This window comes from Meles meles, chromosome 1, assembly GCF_922984935.1.
Source record: "Meles meles chromosome 1, mMelMel3.1 paternal haplotype, whole genome shotgun sequence".
Lineage (NCBI taxonomy): Eukaryota > Metazoa > Chordata > Mammalia > Carnivora > Mustelidae > Meles > Meles meles.
In genome coordinates this window covers 166287874-166308113 of record NC_060066.1, presented here as the reverse complement: position 1 = coordinate 166308113, position 20240 = coordinate 166287874, and the positions used below count along the sequence as shown (strand labels likewise).

General features: G+C 38.1%; 1 protein-coding gene across 6 annotated transcripts in view; it reads left to right on the top strand.

The window, feature by feature from the left end:
• PATJ (PATJ crumbs cell polarity complex component) overlaps positions 1-20240 on the top strand; it is a 366180-nt gene that overhangs the window by 82441 nt on the left and 263499 nt on the right. For all 6 annotated transcript variants that reach the window (XM_045999612.1, XM_045999585.1, XM_045999595.1 and 3 more), the window contains exon 18: positions 14755-14964. In XM_045999612.1, the coding sequence (XP_045855568.1) occupies positions 14755-14964 (210 nt within the window). The remainder of the gene's footprint in view (positions 1-14754; positions 14965-20240) is intronic.

Sequence of the window (20240 nt, the reverse complement as noted above, 5' to 3'; positions counted from 1 at the left end):
TATATGTACATTTTCATGCTCATTAACATGGACACAAGTATCTGGGCTAGTTTTTTATTTTGTTGTTGTTTTTGTCTCCCCCGCATCCCAGAAGATTTTATTTATTTATTTGTAAGAGAGAGAGAGAGCACAAGCAGGGGGAGGTGCAGAGGGACAGGGAGAGCAGGCCCCCCACTGAGCAGGGAGCCCGATGCGGGGCTCTATCCTAGGACTGTGGAATCATGACCTGAGCTAAAGGCAGACGATTAACCCACTGAGCCACCCAGGCATCCCCCCGCCTTTTTAAAGGAGCTCTTTGGGTTCATTTTACTCATGTAGGATTAATACAGTAAGAGTAAGAAAAATGGTGTCAATCTCTACTAATGGCAGTATCCATGTTCTTGCAAATACATAGCTTGCTGTTGAACAAACCAAACATCTGCATTTAAAGGTCACCTTAGCTTAGTGGAACTTGGGACTGGGAAAGGCTATTCGGTGCCCATCCCTGATTCCTATCCACATTTATTTTTATTAACATCAAAGTACTGTAAGCTTCAGTGCCAACTGGGGTGAAGATTTCTTTTCACAGAGGATTTGCTTCCTTTCCCTCTATGGGAAAGTTCTGTATCCTTTAAATCATTTTAAGCTGCTTCATTTGAAAAATAATTCTTAGTAGTATGTTCGTGGAGTGGATTGATTGTGGCTAGTGGGGGAATTCTCTTACGGCTTAAAGATTGCTTTTCAAGCCTGCGAAGTGGGTGAATGAAGGGAGCCCACTCCTGGTGTGTGGAGTTTGTAGTGTGCTCAGGATGATGACTGACTTCCAAAAACCACAGTTCAGCAAGACTAAAGGCATCAGGAGACCAGAAGCCACTTAATAAGAGATCAAAGAGGCTGTGTGTATATCAGCTTGAAATCCAGATAGTACAGATCAAAAGCTTGCCTTAGTGAGGCAGCTGCAGGGGGATGAAGTTAGCAGGAGGCCCCAAAGATCTTAAGTCAGGCCTGATGTTGAACTTTGCGGGAATTTCATGGCTCTTCTGGAATACGAATTTGGCAAAAAAAAAAAAAAAAAAAAAAAAAAAGCCCACACAAAAAAATAAAAAACAAACTCCATTGTTTCTAATGGAGAGAGAGAGAATAGAAAGCAGGCAGCAAATGCTTATCAGCGGGTTGGTGCTTTCTCATAGGGTGACTCCCCTTTTAACAAATATTTCTTAAGGACTGTTTATGCTGAGGAGGGGGAGATCCTGAAAATGGTTTATCTGTTTTATTACCTTTCATGAGTATTTCACTGCAAATATTAGTGTTTATAAAGCAGCCACAGAGAACTGAAATAGAGGCTTAAAGACGCTCAGATTTACTGCAAAAACTGGCAATTACATCTCTCTTGTGAAATGCTGAACATATTCCAGGAAGTTAGCGGATATCAGTCTAGCTGTGTATCTGTCTCCCATGTAATTAAAAACAGAAAAATAACTGTCAAAAAAAAATGTTGGTCTAAAGAAGAAGCTCATTCTCTAGAGCTGTTTCATCACCAGGCTTCCCCTATCTCTTTGGGTGTGAGTGTGTTTTGGAAGTCCTCCTTTATTCTGATGTCACCATCGAGAACCATGCTGGTAGATGACAGTCATAGCTCTCCCTGCAGTAGGGCAGAAAGACTGAATCAGAAACACCAGCAGGTCCTGAGAACCTGTTTTCCCAAGGCTGTTATTTGTATTGCTCTGCCCTGTTTGTGGGTGCCATTTGGAGCCAGGCAGTGATCCAAAGAGGCTGTACTCTCCCCAGCGAGGGCCAGAAAGTGGTGCTGCCTCTTTCTTGTACCGGAGGCCTAATTTGTTAATGATGCATGAAAGGGGATTGGCTGCCTGATTTTTATATACTATTTTCTAGGGCTCTGGTTTCCCTTTCAGCTGTTCCTTTTGTATTTTGCTTTAGTCAGATGGGACGTTCACCCGTACAGCACTGTGCGCATACAGGACAGCTAACAACACTAACTTACAAGTCAGAGAGGACTAGGATTTTCATTCTGACTGTGCCTCCCTACTAGGACTTTTGTCAGGCTTGCTAGTCTTTCTTATTCTCCATTTACTAAAATAATCATGTCTGAGATAGAAATAATAATTGCCTTATAAAGTTGTAAAGACTAAATAAAAGATATATATAAATGCCCACACTTTCTTGGGCATAAAATAATATGTTATCAGTTACTGAAAAATGATGATTCATTGATTCTAAAAAACAGAATCTGAGTGCACAGTACATACCTGCACTCATTCTCTCCTTCCAAAAAAGTTACTGTTCCTTTAATATGAACTAGTGTGGGCTATGTACAGAAGAAAAGAGACATTAAAGATCTTTGACAAATGTATATTGAGCATTGTCTATGTCAGGCACTGTTCTGGACTTGGAGAATATGGTAGTGAAGAAAATAAACCATAGACTCCATGTCCTCGTGGAGTTTAAATACATTTGGGAGTAGGGAGTCAGTGGATGAATAAACATATGTTAAACACACTAAAGGAAACAGACTTGAGAACAACTCTGTATAATACATTATGGTTTTAGCAGTGCTAGAAGTGAGACTAAGCCTCTGTGATGGTTGCTTTTTAGGATTCAGAGGGTCTCACAGGGAACTGAGGTATGCCTTGTAGAAAAACAGGTAGTGGACATTCCAGGCACAGGAATGTCCTGAAATTGATTACTTGGTCCTTATTTCAAGTCGTCGTCGTCTTTTTTTCCATTGGCTGTTAACTGTATGTATATCTAAGCTTTTGAGTTTTATTGCTTTTAATGAAAAATCCTTTGAGAAACTTTGTGTTCTCCTATTTTATTTGGAAAACAGGGCTACCATTTCACATGATAATAACAGCCCATAATTATGGGTTATGTACTGCTTACCCGAGTCAGGAATTGCTTACAGCTTTGATATATACATGAGCTGATTTGATCATCCCCACAACCCCATGAGGTAGCTCCTGTAATCATCTTCATTTTATGGCTGAGGAAACTTGATGACAGGAGGTTAAGAATTTCCTCAAGATCACCCAATTAGTCAGGAGTGGAGCTGGGCTTCTAAGTCTGTGCTCCAGTGGTGTGAAAATACAGTCTTCAGACCAGAAATTTTCATTGATTCTTCATAACTGTGTCTTAACACAATGATAAAAGACAAAAAATTTCCAGTTGTCTTTCTAGAGAAAAATACTTATTATAATTCCAGAAGATTTACTTGAGATCATTTCTGAATCTTATGGTTCCTTGAGTTTAGTCCTCCAAAGCTCTTTAGAGACCTGTCCACTTTCTTCACTGCCAGAGTGTACAAATGGCACGTTGTGTCCTAGATTTCCCGGCAGGATTCTGTGGCCTTTCTCCTGTACAGTCTCAGAGTTGGTAAAGTTTTATTCTGCATGTTATATGCTGCACACTATAGAGTATTAGTTGTCCATTCAAGGAGAAATCACAGAATTTTTCTACAGAGTGCAGGGAATGCCATGTCCTTGATACAGCTGTGTGTGTCAGCAAACCTCCCAGCCCAGAGAGGGCTCCTGTCTTTCAGTGTCTGCTCCAAGGGAGAAAGAGGGCTGAGGACGCCATGCTTCTCTGAACTTCTCTTCTGATGCAGAAGTCTTTGTATCTGGAGAGTTACAGGGTCAGCTCTTCATTTTCACGTTACCATGTAAGCATAAGCTCACCAATGATTTAATAGTTGATAGCACTGTTGGTTTTTTTTTTTTTTTTTTTAAGAAAAAAATAAGCGGAGAGGAAGGCAGAGAGGGAGGGGGGAAGCAGGCTCCTTGCTGAGCAGAGAGCCCAATGTGGCACTCGATCCCAGGACCCTGAGATCATGACTTGAGCTGAAGGCAGTGGCTTAACCCACTGAGCCACCCAAGTGCCCCGATAGCACTGTTGGTTTAAATCACATATGCTCAGCTGAGTTTAAAACACAGTAAACTCAATGGTAACTGTTAACTCCTCAGTCCCATATTTCCTGCTGATTCTTCTCCCTCATCATATTCACAGTGAGAACCATAGAACAGTAAGAGTACTTACGAAGTAACCATTATGACTTAGAAAGCACTTTTCATGACCTGTGTCATTTAATGCTTCGTATGACTTCACCAATGAGAAACCCAAGTCTCAGCTAGTATTTTATAAGTGCTTAGGCTGAGATTTGTTTGGAAAATGAAAATAAATTCCAAAACTAACATTAGATAAGTTTTTTTAAGTTTTATGTGTCTATATTTTCCCTACATCATAATAACTTTCTCTACATCATAACTTTCAACTAAAATAGTTTCCTTCTCCCCCAGAAGATATTATGATATTTATTATTTATAAATTCATTTTTCTACTTAAAATTTTTTGTGTGTAAAATACACATAAAATTGACCATCTTAACCATTTTTAAGTGTGAAGTTCTGTAGTGTGAAGTATATCCATATTTCAAGTAATGTAATTTTGATAGAGGGTGTGACTGGAGTACTGTTGTCTGTGTAGTGGACATTTCAGCCAGATGATGGGACCTGTAGGTAAAGAATTGTGTGGTATGTTTGTTTTATTTCCATTAAAACCAGAAAACGTCTTGGGCTAAGAGTGAATGGGAAACAATTACAGCATGACAAAAAATTTTCAAGAGATAAAACATTCAAGCAACAGATCTAATATCCAAGGAAAATATCTAGTGAGAGACTAGAAAGGGATAAGAGAAAAAAATAGTCTTTAAGAAGTGATTTCCACAGGACTCCTGCTTGAACCATTTAAATTACTGTGGTGCTTAAAATAGACTTTTAAAAAGTACCAAGCTATGCAGAGTAAAATTATGTGCTGGCTGATGTATTTTTTTTTCCCTTTACAATATATTTTGATATTTTAGCAAGTTTCTCTGTCCACTTCTCTTCCATTGCACTTTTAGTTGCCTTACGTGCTATGCTTACTGTGCTGCTCAGGGACTGTTTAGTTCTATGCATGATGCATGGAAAAATCTATTCTTAATGCTTAATAGTATTTAGGAAGTAATACACAAGGAGCCAGGAACCATATCAGTTTAATCTATCTTGAGTGCACTGAATGTATTTTGTAGGTACTTTGAACATGATGGTGTTGCCGTAATTGGTATGATTAGTATAATACTTGGCTGTATTATAAAATAGTTAAAAATGGGATTGGATTCTGATAAGGTAGCTTGCTCATTATTCTTTAAATCATTTATTTATTGCCTTGCACTCACTATAAATACATTTATTTCTCTTTCCTAAAAGTAAATACTTAGCTTGTTGGTCAAATCAGAAGCTCTTTTAGTATAATTAATTACATTCCACTATCTTAAACCAGAACTATTCTAGTGATTTTAATTCAACTAATAGTCCCTGACATGTCTTTTGATGCAATCTAAAAATGGCAAAGAAAAAAAAAGTTGTTTTAAGATTCATTGTATTAAAAAAAAAAAAGGCACATGTCATAAATACTTTATGTTCTGTTTCGGTGGTAGAACACCCAGGAAGTTAGATCGTGTGTAGTCACTGCCTTTTTATGAGTTCTTGAAAGACATCACTAACTAAAATTATACCATATTTGTGACCATAGTGTGCATCTTTTTTCATTACCAGTGCTGTGTTTTCAATTAACTCCCATCATTCCCTACTTTTTATAGTGGTTTTCTGAATGTTTTGGTAGAAATTAATGACAAATTTGACTCAACAATACTCTGTCAAATTTAGTTACAGGATTTTGGAATTGGGGAAACAGATTCTAACTGTCATGTATCCAGTGTTCTCCTTTTACTACTGACTTAGAGAAGTGAACTTATGAAATTATACACAGCCAGGCTGGCACCAAGCTGGGGCTCAAAACTTGTCCCCTGACATTTAGTCCACACCCATCCTACCAGTAGTGGTTTAAATAGCTGTCTTCCTTGTCTTTCTCTCCTATGTATATTTTCTCCTTCAAAAAAAATACCTTTGGATTCCATTTCCTCATTGACGTTGTTCACTGTGGAATTTTTAATTCATGCCACCTGTACATCAGAGCTTCTGCAGATCACTGTTTTTCTTTTAAGGTGTGTGTGTGTGTGTGTGTGTGTGTGTGTGTGTGCGCGCAGATCACTGTTTTTCTTTTAAGGTGTGTGTGTGTGTGTGTGTGTGTGTGTGTGTGTGTGTGTGAGAACTTCGCCTTTGTACCAATTCTTTCCTCTAACTACCTCCAGGATGAAAGAGTTGGTGGTCTCCCCTTTAAGGAGATTTTTTTTTTCCCCAGTATTCTCCAGCTTAGTAATTTCCTTGAGATCTTATCTTGAAATTTTCACTTAGTTAATTTAGATTTTAACATAATACTTTTCAGTTCAAATAATAACGGTCACATGTAAGAGTATAGTCTTGAAGAAACAAAGATTTGCCACTTTTTGCTTTCTCTTAGTTAGCCATTGTTGAGTTGGAGTAATTCTCTTATCAAATATTCCATAGCTATCTACCTCATGTTATCCAGAAATTAATGTAGATCCTTTAAAATTATCTTTAAAATACTTCCTCACACCTATGAATACATATTTGTGGAGTTAGGCTCAGTACACCTTTTGTGATAATGTACACCACAACATTGAATTCATTGGTTAGGAGATCTCTTCATTTGTAGAACACTTTTTATTTTGTAATTGTTTGAAGTTGTTTTCCCAGCCATTTTTTGGAATCATTTCATTTTGGTGAAGGAATCCAGTCATAGAGGAGAGCAGTTATTTTGGTGTGATGACCTAAACAGCAGCACAGAACTTTCAGAACTAATTTGAGTAATTAAACATAGAATTAAGACTGTGTGACTTAACCGTATTTCCTCTCATGAGTTTACCAACTTTATGTTTTAATATACTCAATTGACAATAAGTGTCAAAATTATCAAAGGTAAAGTAATTTATACATAATTTTTAAATTATTGATATGTTGTTGGCATGTTATGTTTCAGATGTGCAACATAGTGATTTGACGATTCTGTATGTTTCTCAGCGCTCACCATGATGTGTAGTTACCATCTGTCTCCAGACAACGTTATTACAGTATTATGATGATGATGATGATGATGATGATGATGCCCTGCTTTTCATTTCCTTGACTTATTTATTTTATAACTGGAAGTTTGTACCTCTTAATTCCCTTCACCTGTTTCACTGATTTTTCCTACTTCCCCTCTGACAACCACCAATTCTCTGTACTTGAGAGACTGTTTTATTTGTTTTTTGGTTTATACATAATGTAAGTGAAATCATATGGTATTTGTCTTTCTGTGTCTCATTTATTTGAGTTAGCGTAATGGCCTCTAGGTTCATTCATGTTGTTGCAAAATGGCAAGGTTCCATTCTTTTTTGTGGCTGAGTAATATTCCAGTGTTTGTGCATCTGTGTGTGTGTCACATTTATCTCCTGATGGTCAGGAGATGCGTTGCTTTTGTATCTTGGCTGTTATAAATCCCAGCAGTAGGATTACTGGGTCATAGGGTTTTTGTTTTTTTTTCCAGTGTTCTTTAGGATACTTTTATTTTTCATTTTTTGAGGAATCTCAATGCTATTTTGCATAGTAGTTGCACCAATTTACATTCGCACCATTAGTGTCTGAGGATTCCCTTTTCTCAACATCCTAGCCAACACTTGTCATTTCTTGTCTTTTTGCTACTGGCCATTCTTTGTAGTGTATGATACTGCATTGTGGTTTTGATTTGCATTGCCCTGATGATTAGCAATGTTGAGCATCTTTTCCTGTGTCTCTTGGCCACCTGTATATTTCTTTGGTAAATGTCTATTCAGGTCCTCTATCCATTTTTAAAAATTTAATTAGGGTGGAAAAGGGCAGAGGGAGAGGAAGAGAGGAAATTTTAAGCAGGCTCCACACCCAGCATGGAGCCCCATGGGAGGCTTGATCTCATGACCCTGAGATCATGACCTGAACTAAAATCTAATCGGGCATTTAACCAACTGAGTCACCCAGGCAGCTTTATCCAGTTTTTAATCAGATTGTTTTTTTGGTGTTGAGTTGTAGAAGTTCTTTATATATTCTGGCTATTAACCCTTTATCAGATATATCATTTGCAAACACCTCCCATTCGCTAGGTTGCCTTTTTGTTTTGTCGGCGGTTTTCTTTGCTGTGCTAAAGTTTTCATTCTGGTATAGTCCCAGTAGTTTATTTTTACGTTTCTTTCCCTTGCCTGAGGAGACATATCCATAAAAATGTTGGTTAGGCTGATGTCTAAGAGATTACTGCCTGTGTTTTAGGAGTTTTATGGTTTCAGTTCTCACATTTAGGCCTTTAATCCCTTTTGAATTAATTTTGTGTGTGGTGTAAGGAAACGGTCCAGATTCACACAGCATGTAGCTGTCCAGTTTCCCCAACACCATTTATTGAAAAGACTGTCTTTTCCCTATTGTATATTCGTGCTTCTTTTGTCAATTGGCCATGTAAGCATGGGTTTATTTCCAGACTCTCCATCCTGTTCCATCGATTTATTAGACACAAGTTTTTATCTGAAATAAAATATGGTCTATCTTTTTGCCATTCTGCTATAAAGACTCCTATTTCCTTAATGCTTTTAAAAGTTAGGGTTTTATAGTACAGAATTAAAAAAAAAAAAAAAAAAAACAAAAGCAAAACAAAACCCAGACATTGTTCTTTATTTTGAGTGCATGGAGTTAAGTCATTGTTTGTATCTTGACTTCTGTTTTTCTGCATTGGAATAATACTGCAAAGCATATAAATGTTGAATGTCAGAACAGTCCTTGGTATATGTCTCACGTTCCTTTTTTAAAAATAGCTCTTACAGATGCACTGCCAATTTTATTAAATGTGACCACTATTCTTGTTCATTTCTTCTGTCTCCTCTTTATGTAACATTTCTTCCTCCATGCATTCCACTGAGCTTGCTATATTTGCTTCCACGGATTTGTGGTTTTACCTATGGAGCAGCTTCATGGCTAGAGCTCCCCACACCTTTAGGTTGATATATCTCTCACAGAGCTCACATTTCAGCTGAACCACCATTCTGCCCCCAGTGATGCCCCTGCACCTTGCCTTAGTTTATGTGAACTCTGATCTCTTTGACCTATGGGAATGTACACAGATATTCATGTACTACATTTTATAGACACCACAGAGACTTTGGAAATTATGCCCATCTGTTTGGGCATAATTACTGTCACGTGTTTGTAACTGTTCATGTAAAGGTGTTACAGGTTAGATTAGCTCACCAAATGAATGGATTCTCAAGAACACATATATAGATTAAAATTTGGCAAACAAAGCCATGTTTGATTTATACATACAGCCATGCTACACATTCCGTGCTAACTTCATCAGCTAGGTACTGAAATATAAACCAGTGTGATAAGTAAGGGATAAGTAAGGGACTCAGTTTGCACACTTTGGCAAGGCAATAAATATATCTTCTGTCAGTTTGCCTGCTTTTGATATTAATTCATTTGGCAAATACCTGAAGATAGAGAAGCTGCGTCACTTAAAGACTAAGAACATAAACTCTGGAACTTAACCAGCTGGTTTAAATTCTGGCTCTGCCGTTTATCAGCTGTGTGCTTTGGTTAATTTTCCCCTTAGTTTTCTCATCTTGAAAGTAGGGATAATAATGGTACCTGCTTCATGGTGGTTTGAAGATTAAATGAATTCTAATAAGTAAGATTTCCAGAACATTCCTGGCACAGCAAGAACTCAGTTAAGTGCTGTTGTTCTTATTCATCTATGATGGGATGTGTCCTTTGCCTTTGATGTACTTAACAGTCCAGTGAAGAGAGAGAAACCAAATAGTTTCAGTCATTCAATATTTCAACTACTATTGAGTACCTTCCATATGGCAGTCACTACAGTTAGGTCCTGGAAATAAAGCAGCAAATAAGCAAACATACCTTTGCTCTCGTGAAGCTTATTTTTAGTAGGAAAGACAGTTAAAATAATTTCTGTAAAATGTCAAAAGTGTTATAATAGAGAAAATGCAAGGTGCCGTGGATACATGTAGGAGGAGGACCTAACTTATTCTGGAGGTACAGGACAGTAAGGAAAACTACATTATGACAAACGCTCTGTGGAAGTCCTCTTTTGGATTTAGGGGTATCACAGAGTAGAAAGTTCCTGAGTCAGCTTTGGGGAGTCAGGGAAGGCTTCTAGGGAAGGCTTCTCCATCCAATGGGAACACATTGGATCTGACTCTGGTGGCAAAGATGGAGAGAAGTGGCATTGGGGCAGGGAAAAAGTATTCCTGGTAGGTGGAATGGTTTGTAGGGTGTCGGGAAGCACATCAAAGCATTTCACAGTCTTTGGATTTCAGTAGTTCTGTATTGTTGGGACAATGTGTGGGGCAAACAGGGGTGGACAGTGGTACATAAGGGGAGAGCAAGAGGAGTTTAGACTCAGATCTGAGGGAATTGCTCTCTACTAAGCAGTTAGGACTTGATCCTGAAGGCAGTTGGGTGTTGCTGAAGTGTTGCAAACAGAGAAAAAATTGTAATTGCATTTTTATTTTTATTTTTTTAATTTTTTACTAATTTTGTTATTTTTTTTAAGATTTATTTATTTGAGAGAGTGAGGAATGGAGAGTGTGAGGGGGGAGGAGCAGAGGGAGAGGGAGAAAGAATCCCAAGCAGACTTTGTGCTGAGCATGGAGTGTCAGGATCCCGGGACCCTGAGATCATGACCTGAGCCGAAATCAAGAGTCATCCATTTAACTGACTGAGCTACCCAGGTGCCCAATTTTTATTTTTTTAGAGAGAGAGAGCATGAGTGTGAGCAGAAGGGTGGGGGAGTGGGTAATGGGAGAGGAAGAGAGAGAGAATCTTAAGAAGGCTCCACGCCCAGTGCAGAGCCTCATTCAGGGCTCCATCTCACGACCCTGAGATCATGACCTGAGCCAAAATCAAGAGTAGACGCTTAACTGACTGAGCCACCCAGGAGCCCCACATTTTTATTTTTGAAGATTATTCATCTCTGTGGAAAATAGACTGAAGAGGGCAAGAGCAGAGATAGGGAGATTAGCAGTTGCCTAGGCAAGAAATAATGAGAAGCTAAACCAAGGTAGTGGCAGCGGAAATGGAGAGAAAGGGTCAAATAGAAAAGCTAGAAGATCAAACTGACATGCTTCAGCTAGCAGCTCAGTGGAGGGGTGAGGGGAGAGGGATTAACTGAATGCTTGGGTATATGGTAATGCCACTCGGTTATGGGAGGAGAGGGCTCTGTCAACTTTGATTTCCCCTACATGGAAACATCCTGTGTTTATAATATCAAACATGAATGTCACTTCAGCAAACCTCAAAAATTCTTATGTGCTCTTTTCTTCAAGCAGGTACAGTCATTGTATTCACTTTTGAGACAGAGCAGTTATTTGGGTTTTCAGGATTTCATAGCTGAGTAGTGAGAAGAATTCAAGTCAAATCTCCTATCTTCTGGTCTGGTGTTCTGAGGGAGGTTAGCTGTTTTTAATTGATTGTTAGAGTTCAATAATATTTTTAAGAGCTGTAGGGAGCAACTTTCATAAACGGTTGAGTTGAGGCAAACATAGGGAATGGTGTTATAATGTGAATAATAATATAAGCCTTTTGAATAAACAAGAAAAAATCTTTCAGAAGAGAATGGCTAGCATAGTGAAAGATGCTGTTTCTTATGTTCTGTGATTAGTCTTTAGTGCCCTCTGTTGACTGCTTAGTCTAAAACAATGTTGAATCTGGAAAACAGTGTTCCTTGCAGTGTTATTTACCAAAACAGGAAGAATTAGAGGTATTAAAATTGTGATAAAAGGTGATAAAAACTGATGGAGACTTAAAAAAAATCTGCATGGGGTCTCACATTTGGGTAGAGGTCTTAAGAAAAATCATCATAACATTTTGTTTGCTACAACATGTATATGCTATTGTGGGCTACATTTTCAGAAAACAGACCTTCCTGATGAGAAGAGCCTAAATCAGGCTGGTTTTTCAGCATTTTTTTATGCAGCAAAACCTCAAGAATAGCAGTCAGATGGGTGGCTGGGTGATGGACGTTGGGGAGGATATGTACTATGGTGAGCGCTGTGAATTGTGTAAGACTGATGAATCACAGACCTGTACCCCTAAAATAAATAATACATTATATGATAATAAAAAAACAAAAAGGCAAATAAGCAAAAATAATAATAATTTTAAAAAACTAAAAAAATAAAGTAGGGTTTTGCCTTTAAAAAAAAAAAAAGAATAGCTGTCATCTCAGTAGGCAGTAGCAGTAGCTGTTCTTTTTCCATAGGGCAGCTACTACATATGATGAGGATGAAAGGAAATGACTGTTCCTCATTAAAGCAACTTCATTCAGCTACCTGAGAAATCACACCATCAGAAAAGTCATTACAGAAAATGAAATAGTGATTATACATAATGGAGCATCTTCAGAAGTGGATGGTTTGGTTTGTCCTTTTTTTTTTTTTGACAAAGGAGTGGCCCTTGAGTTCTCTCCTCTAGGAAAAGGGGTGATAGATTAGACTTAGTGTTGAGAATAACTAGAGGTCTAAGCCTGAATAAATTTTAGTAAGCAAGCATACCTGCTATAGTTTAAGGTCCAAAAGAAGACTGTACTTTGTATAAATGAATGCTTACCGTGACTTTTTTGTAATAAGAGAAATCTATTAATCGTTCCATTTCTATTATTGCCCGGTTAATCTTTCTTTGAAATGTTTCTAATTATCATTTCAGCTGGTTGCATTTTGAAAACCTATTCATCTAGTTGGGGTAAAAATAGTGCTTTTTGATTTGGTGTTCCACGAAACTGCAGAGATTGCTTGTACCAAGCTGGTGAAATCATTTGCTTTTGGTATATTTTACTGTTGCAATTTTCTCTGGGAAAGTTTAGTAATTATTAATATGAAGTAATGCTAGTTGCTTTCTGTGCATTTAATGAGGGGAATATGCTATTATGTAGTTTCCCTTCCCCCCTAATAAAAAAGCCTTTCATCACAAACTGACATCCTAAATGAAGGACATAATTGTACAGCTTATTTATTAGTGTGTCAAACTTAAAATGTAATGGTTTCATATTTCAGAATGAAAAGTGTGTTGTGATTCATGGTTGCCGGTGACAAAATAGACAGCTCTTTTATATCTGCGCTGATTGCCTGCTGATATACCACTGTACTTTTTTTTTTTGTTCTTTTCTTTTCTCTTCCTATGCAATAGCTCCCTCTACTTGAAAATATTGGTGTAATTATAGTTCAACACTGTGTACTTTGTTACTGAGTACTCCTGACTATTTTTACTTCCCATCCTCTTCCTGAATGTAAGGTGTTATACATCAGAGCATGTTAGAGATATACCAAGAATCTCTTGACCTTGGAGCAGAGAAGCAAGGTTAAGAAGAGTAAGATATGTTTGAAGGCATTTTTCAAGGAATTAGCTGTGTTGCTTTTTTTGATTTATTTTGTTAAAATTCCATATAGTACTTGAAAATGAACCTTGATGTCTAAAACACAGAGGTCTATGAAAAGTGGATCGGAAAACTTCAAAAGAACCATCAGCCACTTCATACTGACAGCCTGGAACTTGGCAGATCCTCACTTTGTTAATTACAAAGTCTTCTGATTTTCTAACATAAAACATGGCCATTGGTCTCTCATTTGTCAGGAAGGGTTCAACAGTAGTAGAATCTCACGTTACTACACCTTGCCTTTATGGAACAGTATGTACGTAATGAAACAGTAGGAACAAAATAAAAACAAGTATTTCACCTGGGGTCTGATGATTTTTTTTCTCTCCCTTATTAAGTTTGAGGTTTAGTAGTTGTACCATTATTTTAATGTGGAACAAGTAGCAGAGCATGGTAGTTAAGAGGAAGGACTTGGGAACCAGCCTGGTTGGATCTGAATCCTAGCTCTGCCACTTACCAGATGGGTAATCTTGGCAAGTTTCCTTAACTTTCTGAGCCTCAGTTCCCTCATCTGTAGAAACATAGACAAGTGTTAGAGTAAAGCACTTAAAATAGAGCCCGACACACAGTACTATAATATCAGTGTCCAACAAAATAAAAAATAATGGACTATAAATTTGTTCTTATTAATCAAATGTATTTATTGAATGTCAACATTATCTTTCGGGCTGCTAAATAAAAAGAAAAATGGGGCCTTTCCAGTGGATCAGAATTATTTTCACATTGATTTTGTTCATGAAGTGACGCTTGTTTTCTTGTATCAGAATAGTTCTCACCAAGGGGTCCCTATACCATGTTACAATTTATATGTTATAAATTGTAGCTGTGTTATTTTTAAGCTCCATTTTTCATACGGTGGAATATTCCATGGATTCCATGGAATCCAAGTTCTTTTTTGAACTTCATTGATTTAGCATGAGGATTTTATACTGGTGGAATACATAATAAGTGAAGTTTCATTTACCGTAGTTCCTTCTCTTAGAGCCTACTTATTGCCCAAGAGCAGACTTGTCTTTGGCCTATAATATGACTGTGCGTGAGGATGTCAGAGTCTTGTTCAACTATCATCAGGCTTCTTGTGACCCAATAAAATACCAGTCACCGAACGTTCAAAAAAGAAATTTGTAGGCATTGAACCCTCAGAAACATAGCTGAAATTGTTAAGATGATGTTTCTACCTTGATATAAAATGATATTTGTGTGGATGTATAGAGTGATACTGTAATAGATTTTTGACTTCTTTGGAAGAATATCCCCAGAATGCTGGATACTTACTGTAAATAGTGAAATCAGATTCATGAGTCTATGTGTTTTCAGAAACTGACTTATCTTTTTTCTTGGCTTGATCCTTAGGACCCTTTAGATCCCACAAGATCAGTGATTGTGATCCGTTCCCTGGTGGCAGATGGTGTTGCAGAAAGAGGGGGAGAGCTATTACCTGGGGATCGCCTGGTCTCAGTTAATGAATACTGTTTGGAAAATACCACACTTGCCGAAGCCGTGGACGTGTTGAAAGCTGTGCCGCCAGGCATCGTACGCCTCGGCATCTGTAAGCCCTTGGTGGTAAGTGTTCAATGTTGTTAATATAGGATGTGATAATAGTGTAATACTTAAGAACATAGATTTTGGAGACAAATACACCTGGTTTCAAATCCCTCTTCCACAGCTTATTCTCTCTGTGTCCTAAGAGAAGTTTCTTAGGTCCTTGACTTAAAAAGTTAGAAACATAATATCTGTCTCATATGATTTTGGGGACTGAAGATTAAGTGCGTGCACATTGTTATATAAATAGTAGTTACTAATGTTGCTAGTCCTTTAGCTTTTACTATTATCTTTATCTTCATAGTATTAGCACAGATCTGCACGTTCTCATCATATTCCTTATGATGTAAATTTCAAAAGTCTATGCATTTTAACTTCCACTTGGAAATGATGTTGAGATGGCATGATAAGTTAAAATCCAGTTAACTATATTGTTTTAACCATAGGCAATGGGATTTGAATATGCTCTTTTGCCCATCAAAGTGCCTTAATAACCCCTAGCATCTAGAACTCCGTGTGGTCAGGTCATTTTGAAGTTCTCTTACTGCTTATCCTTATGTACCAGGTCAGATTAGTGTTTATGACTAAGGGCCATTTTACATTTAGGGTGCTTCTGAGGTTCCCCAATGCAACAAAATACTTGATGATAATTTGTAAGCAATATGAAGATATTCTTGAGTGCTTACTGTATGTCAGTATTTTAAAACTTTTATAGGTATTAACTAGTTTAATCCTCCTGGCAACTTGAAGAGATCACAGATGAGGCCATCAGGACATGGAGAGTTGAGCAGCTTATCCTCAGTGATATAGCTAGTAAGGGACAGAGTTGGGGTATAAACTCAGGGGGCTTCAGACCACAGTGCTATATACTTAACTTGTTGTGAGTTTAGTTTGCAGGCAGCCCTTCTGGAAACAGAGAGATAGTCTTAGTAAAGTGTTAAACTGGATTTCAAGAAACCTGGACTCTGTTTCTACCTTTCCTATGAGTCAGCCCAGTAGGTTTCAATGCAAAGATATGTAATATACATGAGGATCACCTGGGAGTTGGCTAAAATGCAGTTTTGGAGGTCCTGCCCTCAGAGATTCTCATCTAGTCATTGGGATGTGCTGTTGAGGGATCTGCCTCTTCAGTGAATCACCCCTATAATTCTGATGAAGAATTTCACACTTTGAGAAATGTTGTCCTAGTAATTTTTTTTTTTAAAGATTTTATTTATTTGATAGAGAGAGACACAGTGAGAGAGGGAACACAAGTAGGGGGAGTGGGAGAGGGAGAAGCAGGCTCCCTGCTGAGCAGGGCATCTGATGAGGGACTCAGTCCCAGGACTCTGGGATCATGACCTGAGCCAAAGGCAGACGCTTAATGACTGAGCCACCCAGGCACCCCTGTCCTAATAATTTGATCATCATTATACTACCTTTCTTCTCTGAGCCCATTTTTTCATCTCTGAAAAGACTGACCAAGACTAGAGGACTCCTAAAATCTTTCTTAACTCTAAGATTCTTTTTTTCTATGAAATATATTAATAAACTATATGAATATGTTAACATACCACACATGTCCATATGTATAGGTAAATATAGATAAATATATTCATTTACAGATATATAGATAGAGATAGCTCCTGTATTACATGTAGTATTTATGTGTTGGGGATCCTCATCATGGCCTTCATGAATTCCCCATAAAGATGCTGGTATGTTATACTATCAGACACTCTAAATATTTCAAAATGGAGTATAGCACATAGCTAATCAAAGTTCTTGACTTTGTCTTCTATATTTGGTGTATGGGTGTTGCCATAGCCAACATGAGACACCAGGAGTTGCCTAGTTTGATTTCTGGACAAATTAATTTGCAGGGAGAAACTTGATGTCCTTATGGAGATCTCATCTTCTTGGTTGTGGCAGGGGTAGGGGGTTGTTTTCCCTGATGAGTACTTGCCCGGTTGCTTGGGTTGCCAGAGGAAATCCCAAACTATTTATGTCCTGGAGGCCTTAAACAGCATGACTTTACTCTGAAGCACTTGAGGGATGTGTCAGGTGGTACAGAAATCAGAGCTTCGTTACTGCCTGGGTACAGATTGCTGGGCTATTTCTGGTGGAGGGAGAGCTGAAGAGGCTTCAGGATATCAGAGACGGTTTTGGAACGTCGTAATTGTGAGGTGGACCTTTGCCTAGGCTCCCCTTTGTGAGTAGGGGAGTGGGAAGCCACAAAAAGGATGAAGACAAAGGTCACTTTCAGGACTCTAAAAAATTCTTAGTGGAGGGGTGCCTGAGTGGCTTCGTCAGTTAAGCTGCTGTCTTCAGCTCTGTCATGGTCCCAAGGTCCTGGGATTGAGTCCCGCATCAGATCCCCTGCTCAGTGGAGAGCTTGTTTCTTCCTTTCTCTCTGCCTGCTGCTCTGGCTACTTGTGCACACACTCCCTCTCTGTCAAATAAATAAATAAAATCTTTTAAAAAAATTAATGGAATTACCATTAATTCCTTCTTTAATTTCCGGGGCCTTTAGCAAAACTGTTTGCTCATGAGCTGTAAGTAGTGATACATAGATCTTCATTAAGGTCTCAGTCTCTCTGGTGGCCCACTTGGTGGCCACTTACCTTATCACATAATGAGCATTCACTTAGTCCTCTACAAAAGTAGGGAAGAGACTGTGAAGAAGGTGGCCCAAAGTCATCTTGGGCCAGAATGACTGTGAATATGTAAAAGTTAGGAGAACACAATTTTTTTTATTAAGTCAGGTATTATATTGATATACATTGTCTATATAATGTGTTTCATATTATATATTTTCATGTTAATCATGAATGGGGTTTATCTTCTCATTCCTACAAATTCATGTCAAATGTACCAGATCCAAAAAAACAAATGAACTGACTTTAAAAACTGCATTGTATTTTTGGAACTAATAGGTCAGAGCTGGCAATGGAGTTCTTGAGTCAGACAGCTGTTTCTGCTTAGTTCTGTGATTTGCAAGGCTGTGTGTCCGTGGGCCAGTTCTTTAACCTCATCAGCTCCCATTTCCTTGTCTGTAATGTGGGGACTGCATGACATAGTTGAGATCCCAGACCGTAAAGCTGGATAGTTCCAATTCTGGGTGTGTAACTGATTAGTTATGTAATTTTCTACTCATCTGTAAACTAGGGTTAATAAGACTACCTACATATATTAATATGTTAATGAATATACTAAATTGAATATTTAAAATGTTTAAACCTATGTCTGGCACATAGTGTCATAAGTATATATATATTTTGCCATTATTTTTTATATAAATACAAAATATAAAACCCTGACTTGGATTGCTGTGAAGATTAAGTTGAGACAAAGCATATGAAGTGTTTACCATGGATCGTGATTTACAGCTAGGGCTTCATAAATGGTAGCTATGTTCTGACCTAGGACTGCTGTTGAGCTGGTAGACACCAGGATTGCTGAAACTTTTCAGATAGCAAGTGACTGCCATCTGTACCTTTGTTAAATATTTTGATATTATCCTGTATATACTGATACATTTCTTTTTTTCCTTTTTTTTTTTTACATTTCTTTTTTTAGAAAAGATTTTATTTATTTATTAGAGAGAGAGAGTGTGAGTGGGAAGAGGGGCAGAGAGGGAGGGAGAGAATCTCAAGCAGACGCCATACCAAGCACAGAGCCCTATATGGGGCTCAGTCCCATGACCCTGAGATGATGACCTGAGCCAAAACCAAGAGTTGGATGCTCAACCAACTGAGCCACAGAAGTGCCCCTATACTGATAAGTCGTCGTCTTCTTTTTTTTTTCTTTAAGATTTTATTTATTTGACAGAGAGGGAACAGAAGCAGGAGGAGCAGAAAAAGAGAGAGAGGGAGAAGCACACTCCCCACCGAGCAGGGAGCCCAATGCAGGGCTCAATCCCAGGACCCTGGGATCATGACCTGAGCCAAAGGCAGATGTTTAACAACTGAGCCACCGAGGTGCCCCTATATGATATTTTTTAATATTAAGTTCCTTTTTTGGTATGTTTTTAAATTTAAGGAATACTTCCCCCCCCCCACATAGTGTGTTTCTGTTTAGTCAGATCTTCTTTTACTCTTTTCTCCTTAAATGTGCTGTACAGTCTTTTTTAGTTTAATACTGAGATCATTTACTGCTTTTACCCCCCCTTTGTGAATAATGTCTTATTTTCTGTTACATTTTCAAACTAGCTATTGCTGAAGTACAGGTAATGATACTGACTTGGTAATTTGATCTTATATCTGACAAACATGTGAAACTCTAATTTATACTTCTGTTGAATTTTCTTTTTAAAAGGTTTATTTACTTATTCATTTATCTATTTCTCTATCTATCTATCTATCTATAAATTCTTCATCACGGTAAGTGCCTTTCATCTGTTTCCTCCACCCCCCACCCCCCCATCCTGGTAACCATCAGTTTGTTCTCTATAGTTAAGAGTCTGTTTCAGGGCACCTGGGTGGCTCAGTTGATTAAGCATCTGCCTTCGGATCGGGTCATGATCCCGGGATTCTGGGATCAAGCCCCCTATCAGGCTTTTTACTCAGTGGGGAGCCAGCTTATCCCCTGCCTGCTGCTCCCCCTGCTTGTGCTTGCTCGCTTGCTTTCTCTGTCAAATACATAAATAAAAATCGTTAAAACTAAAAAAGTATATTTCTTGGTTTGTCTTTTTTTTCCTTTGCTTGTTTGTTTTGTTTCTTTTTTTTTTTTTTAAGATTTTATTTATTTATTTGACAGACAGAGATCACAAGTAGGCAGAGAGGCAGGCAGAGAGAGAGGAGAAAGCAGGCTCCCCACTCAGCAGAGAGCCCGATGCGGGGCTCGATCCCAGGACCCCGGGATCATGACCTGAGCCGAAGGCAGAGGCTTTAACCCACTGAGCCACCTTCCACGTATGAGTGATGAGATCGTTTGGTATTTGCCTTTCTCTGACTGACTTATTACATTTAGCATTATATTCTCTAGCTCCATCCATGTTGCAAATGGCAAGATTTCATTTTTTTTAATGGCTGAATAAAGTCCATTGTCTATTTATACAACACATCTTCCATATCCATTCATCTATTGATGGACATTTGAGCTGCTTGTTTCCAAATTTGGCTATTGTAAATAATGTTCTAATAAACATTAAGGTGCATGTATCTTTTCAAATTAGTGTTTTCTTATTCTTTGAGTAAATACTCAATAGTGGAATTACTAGATCATATCGTATTTCCAGCCATCTGTATGTCTTCCGTCTGTTCATGTCTTCTGCCCATTTTTTTTTTTTTTAAGGATTTTATTTATTTATTTGACAG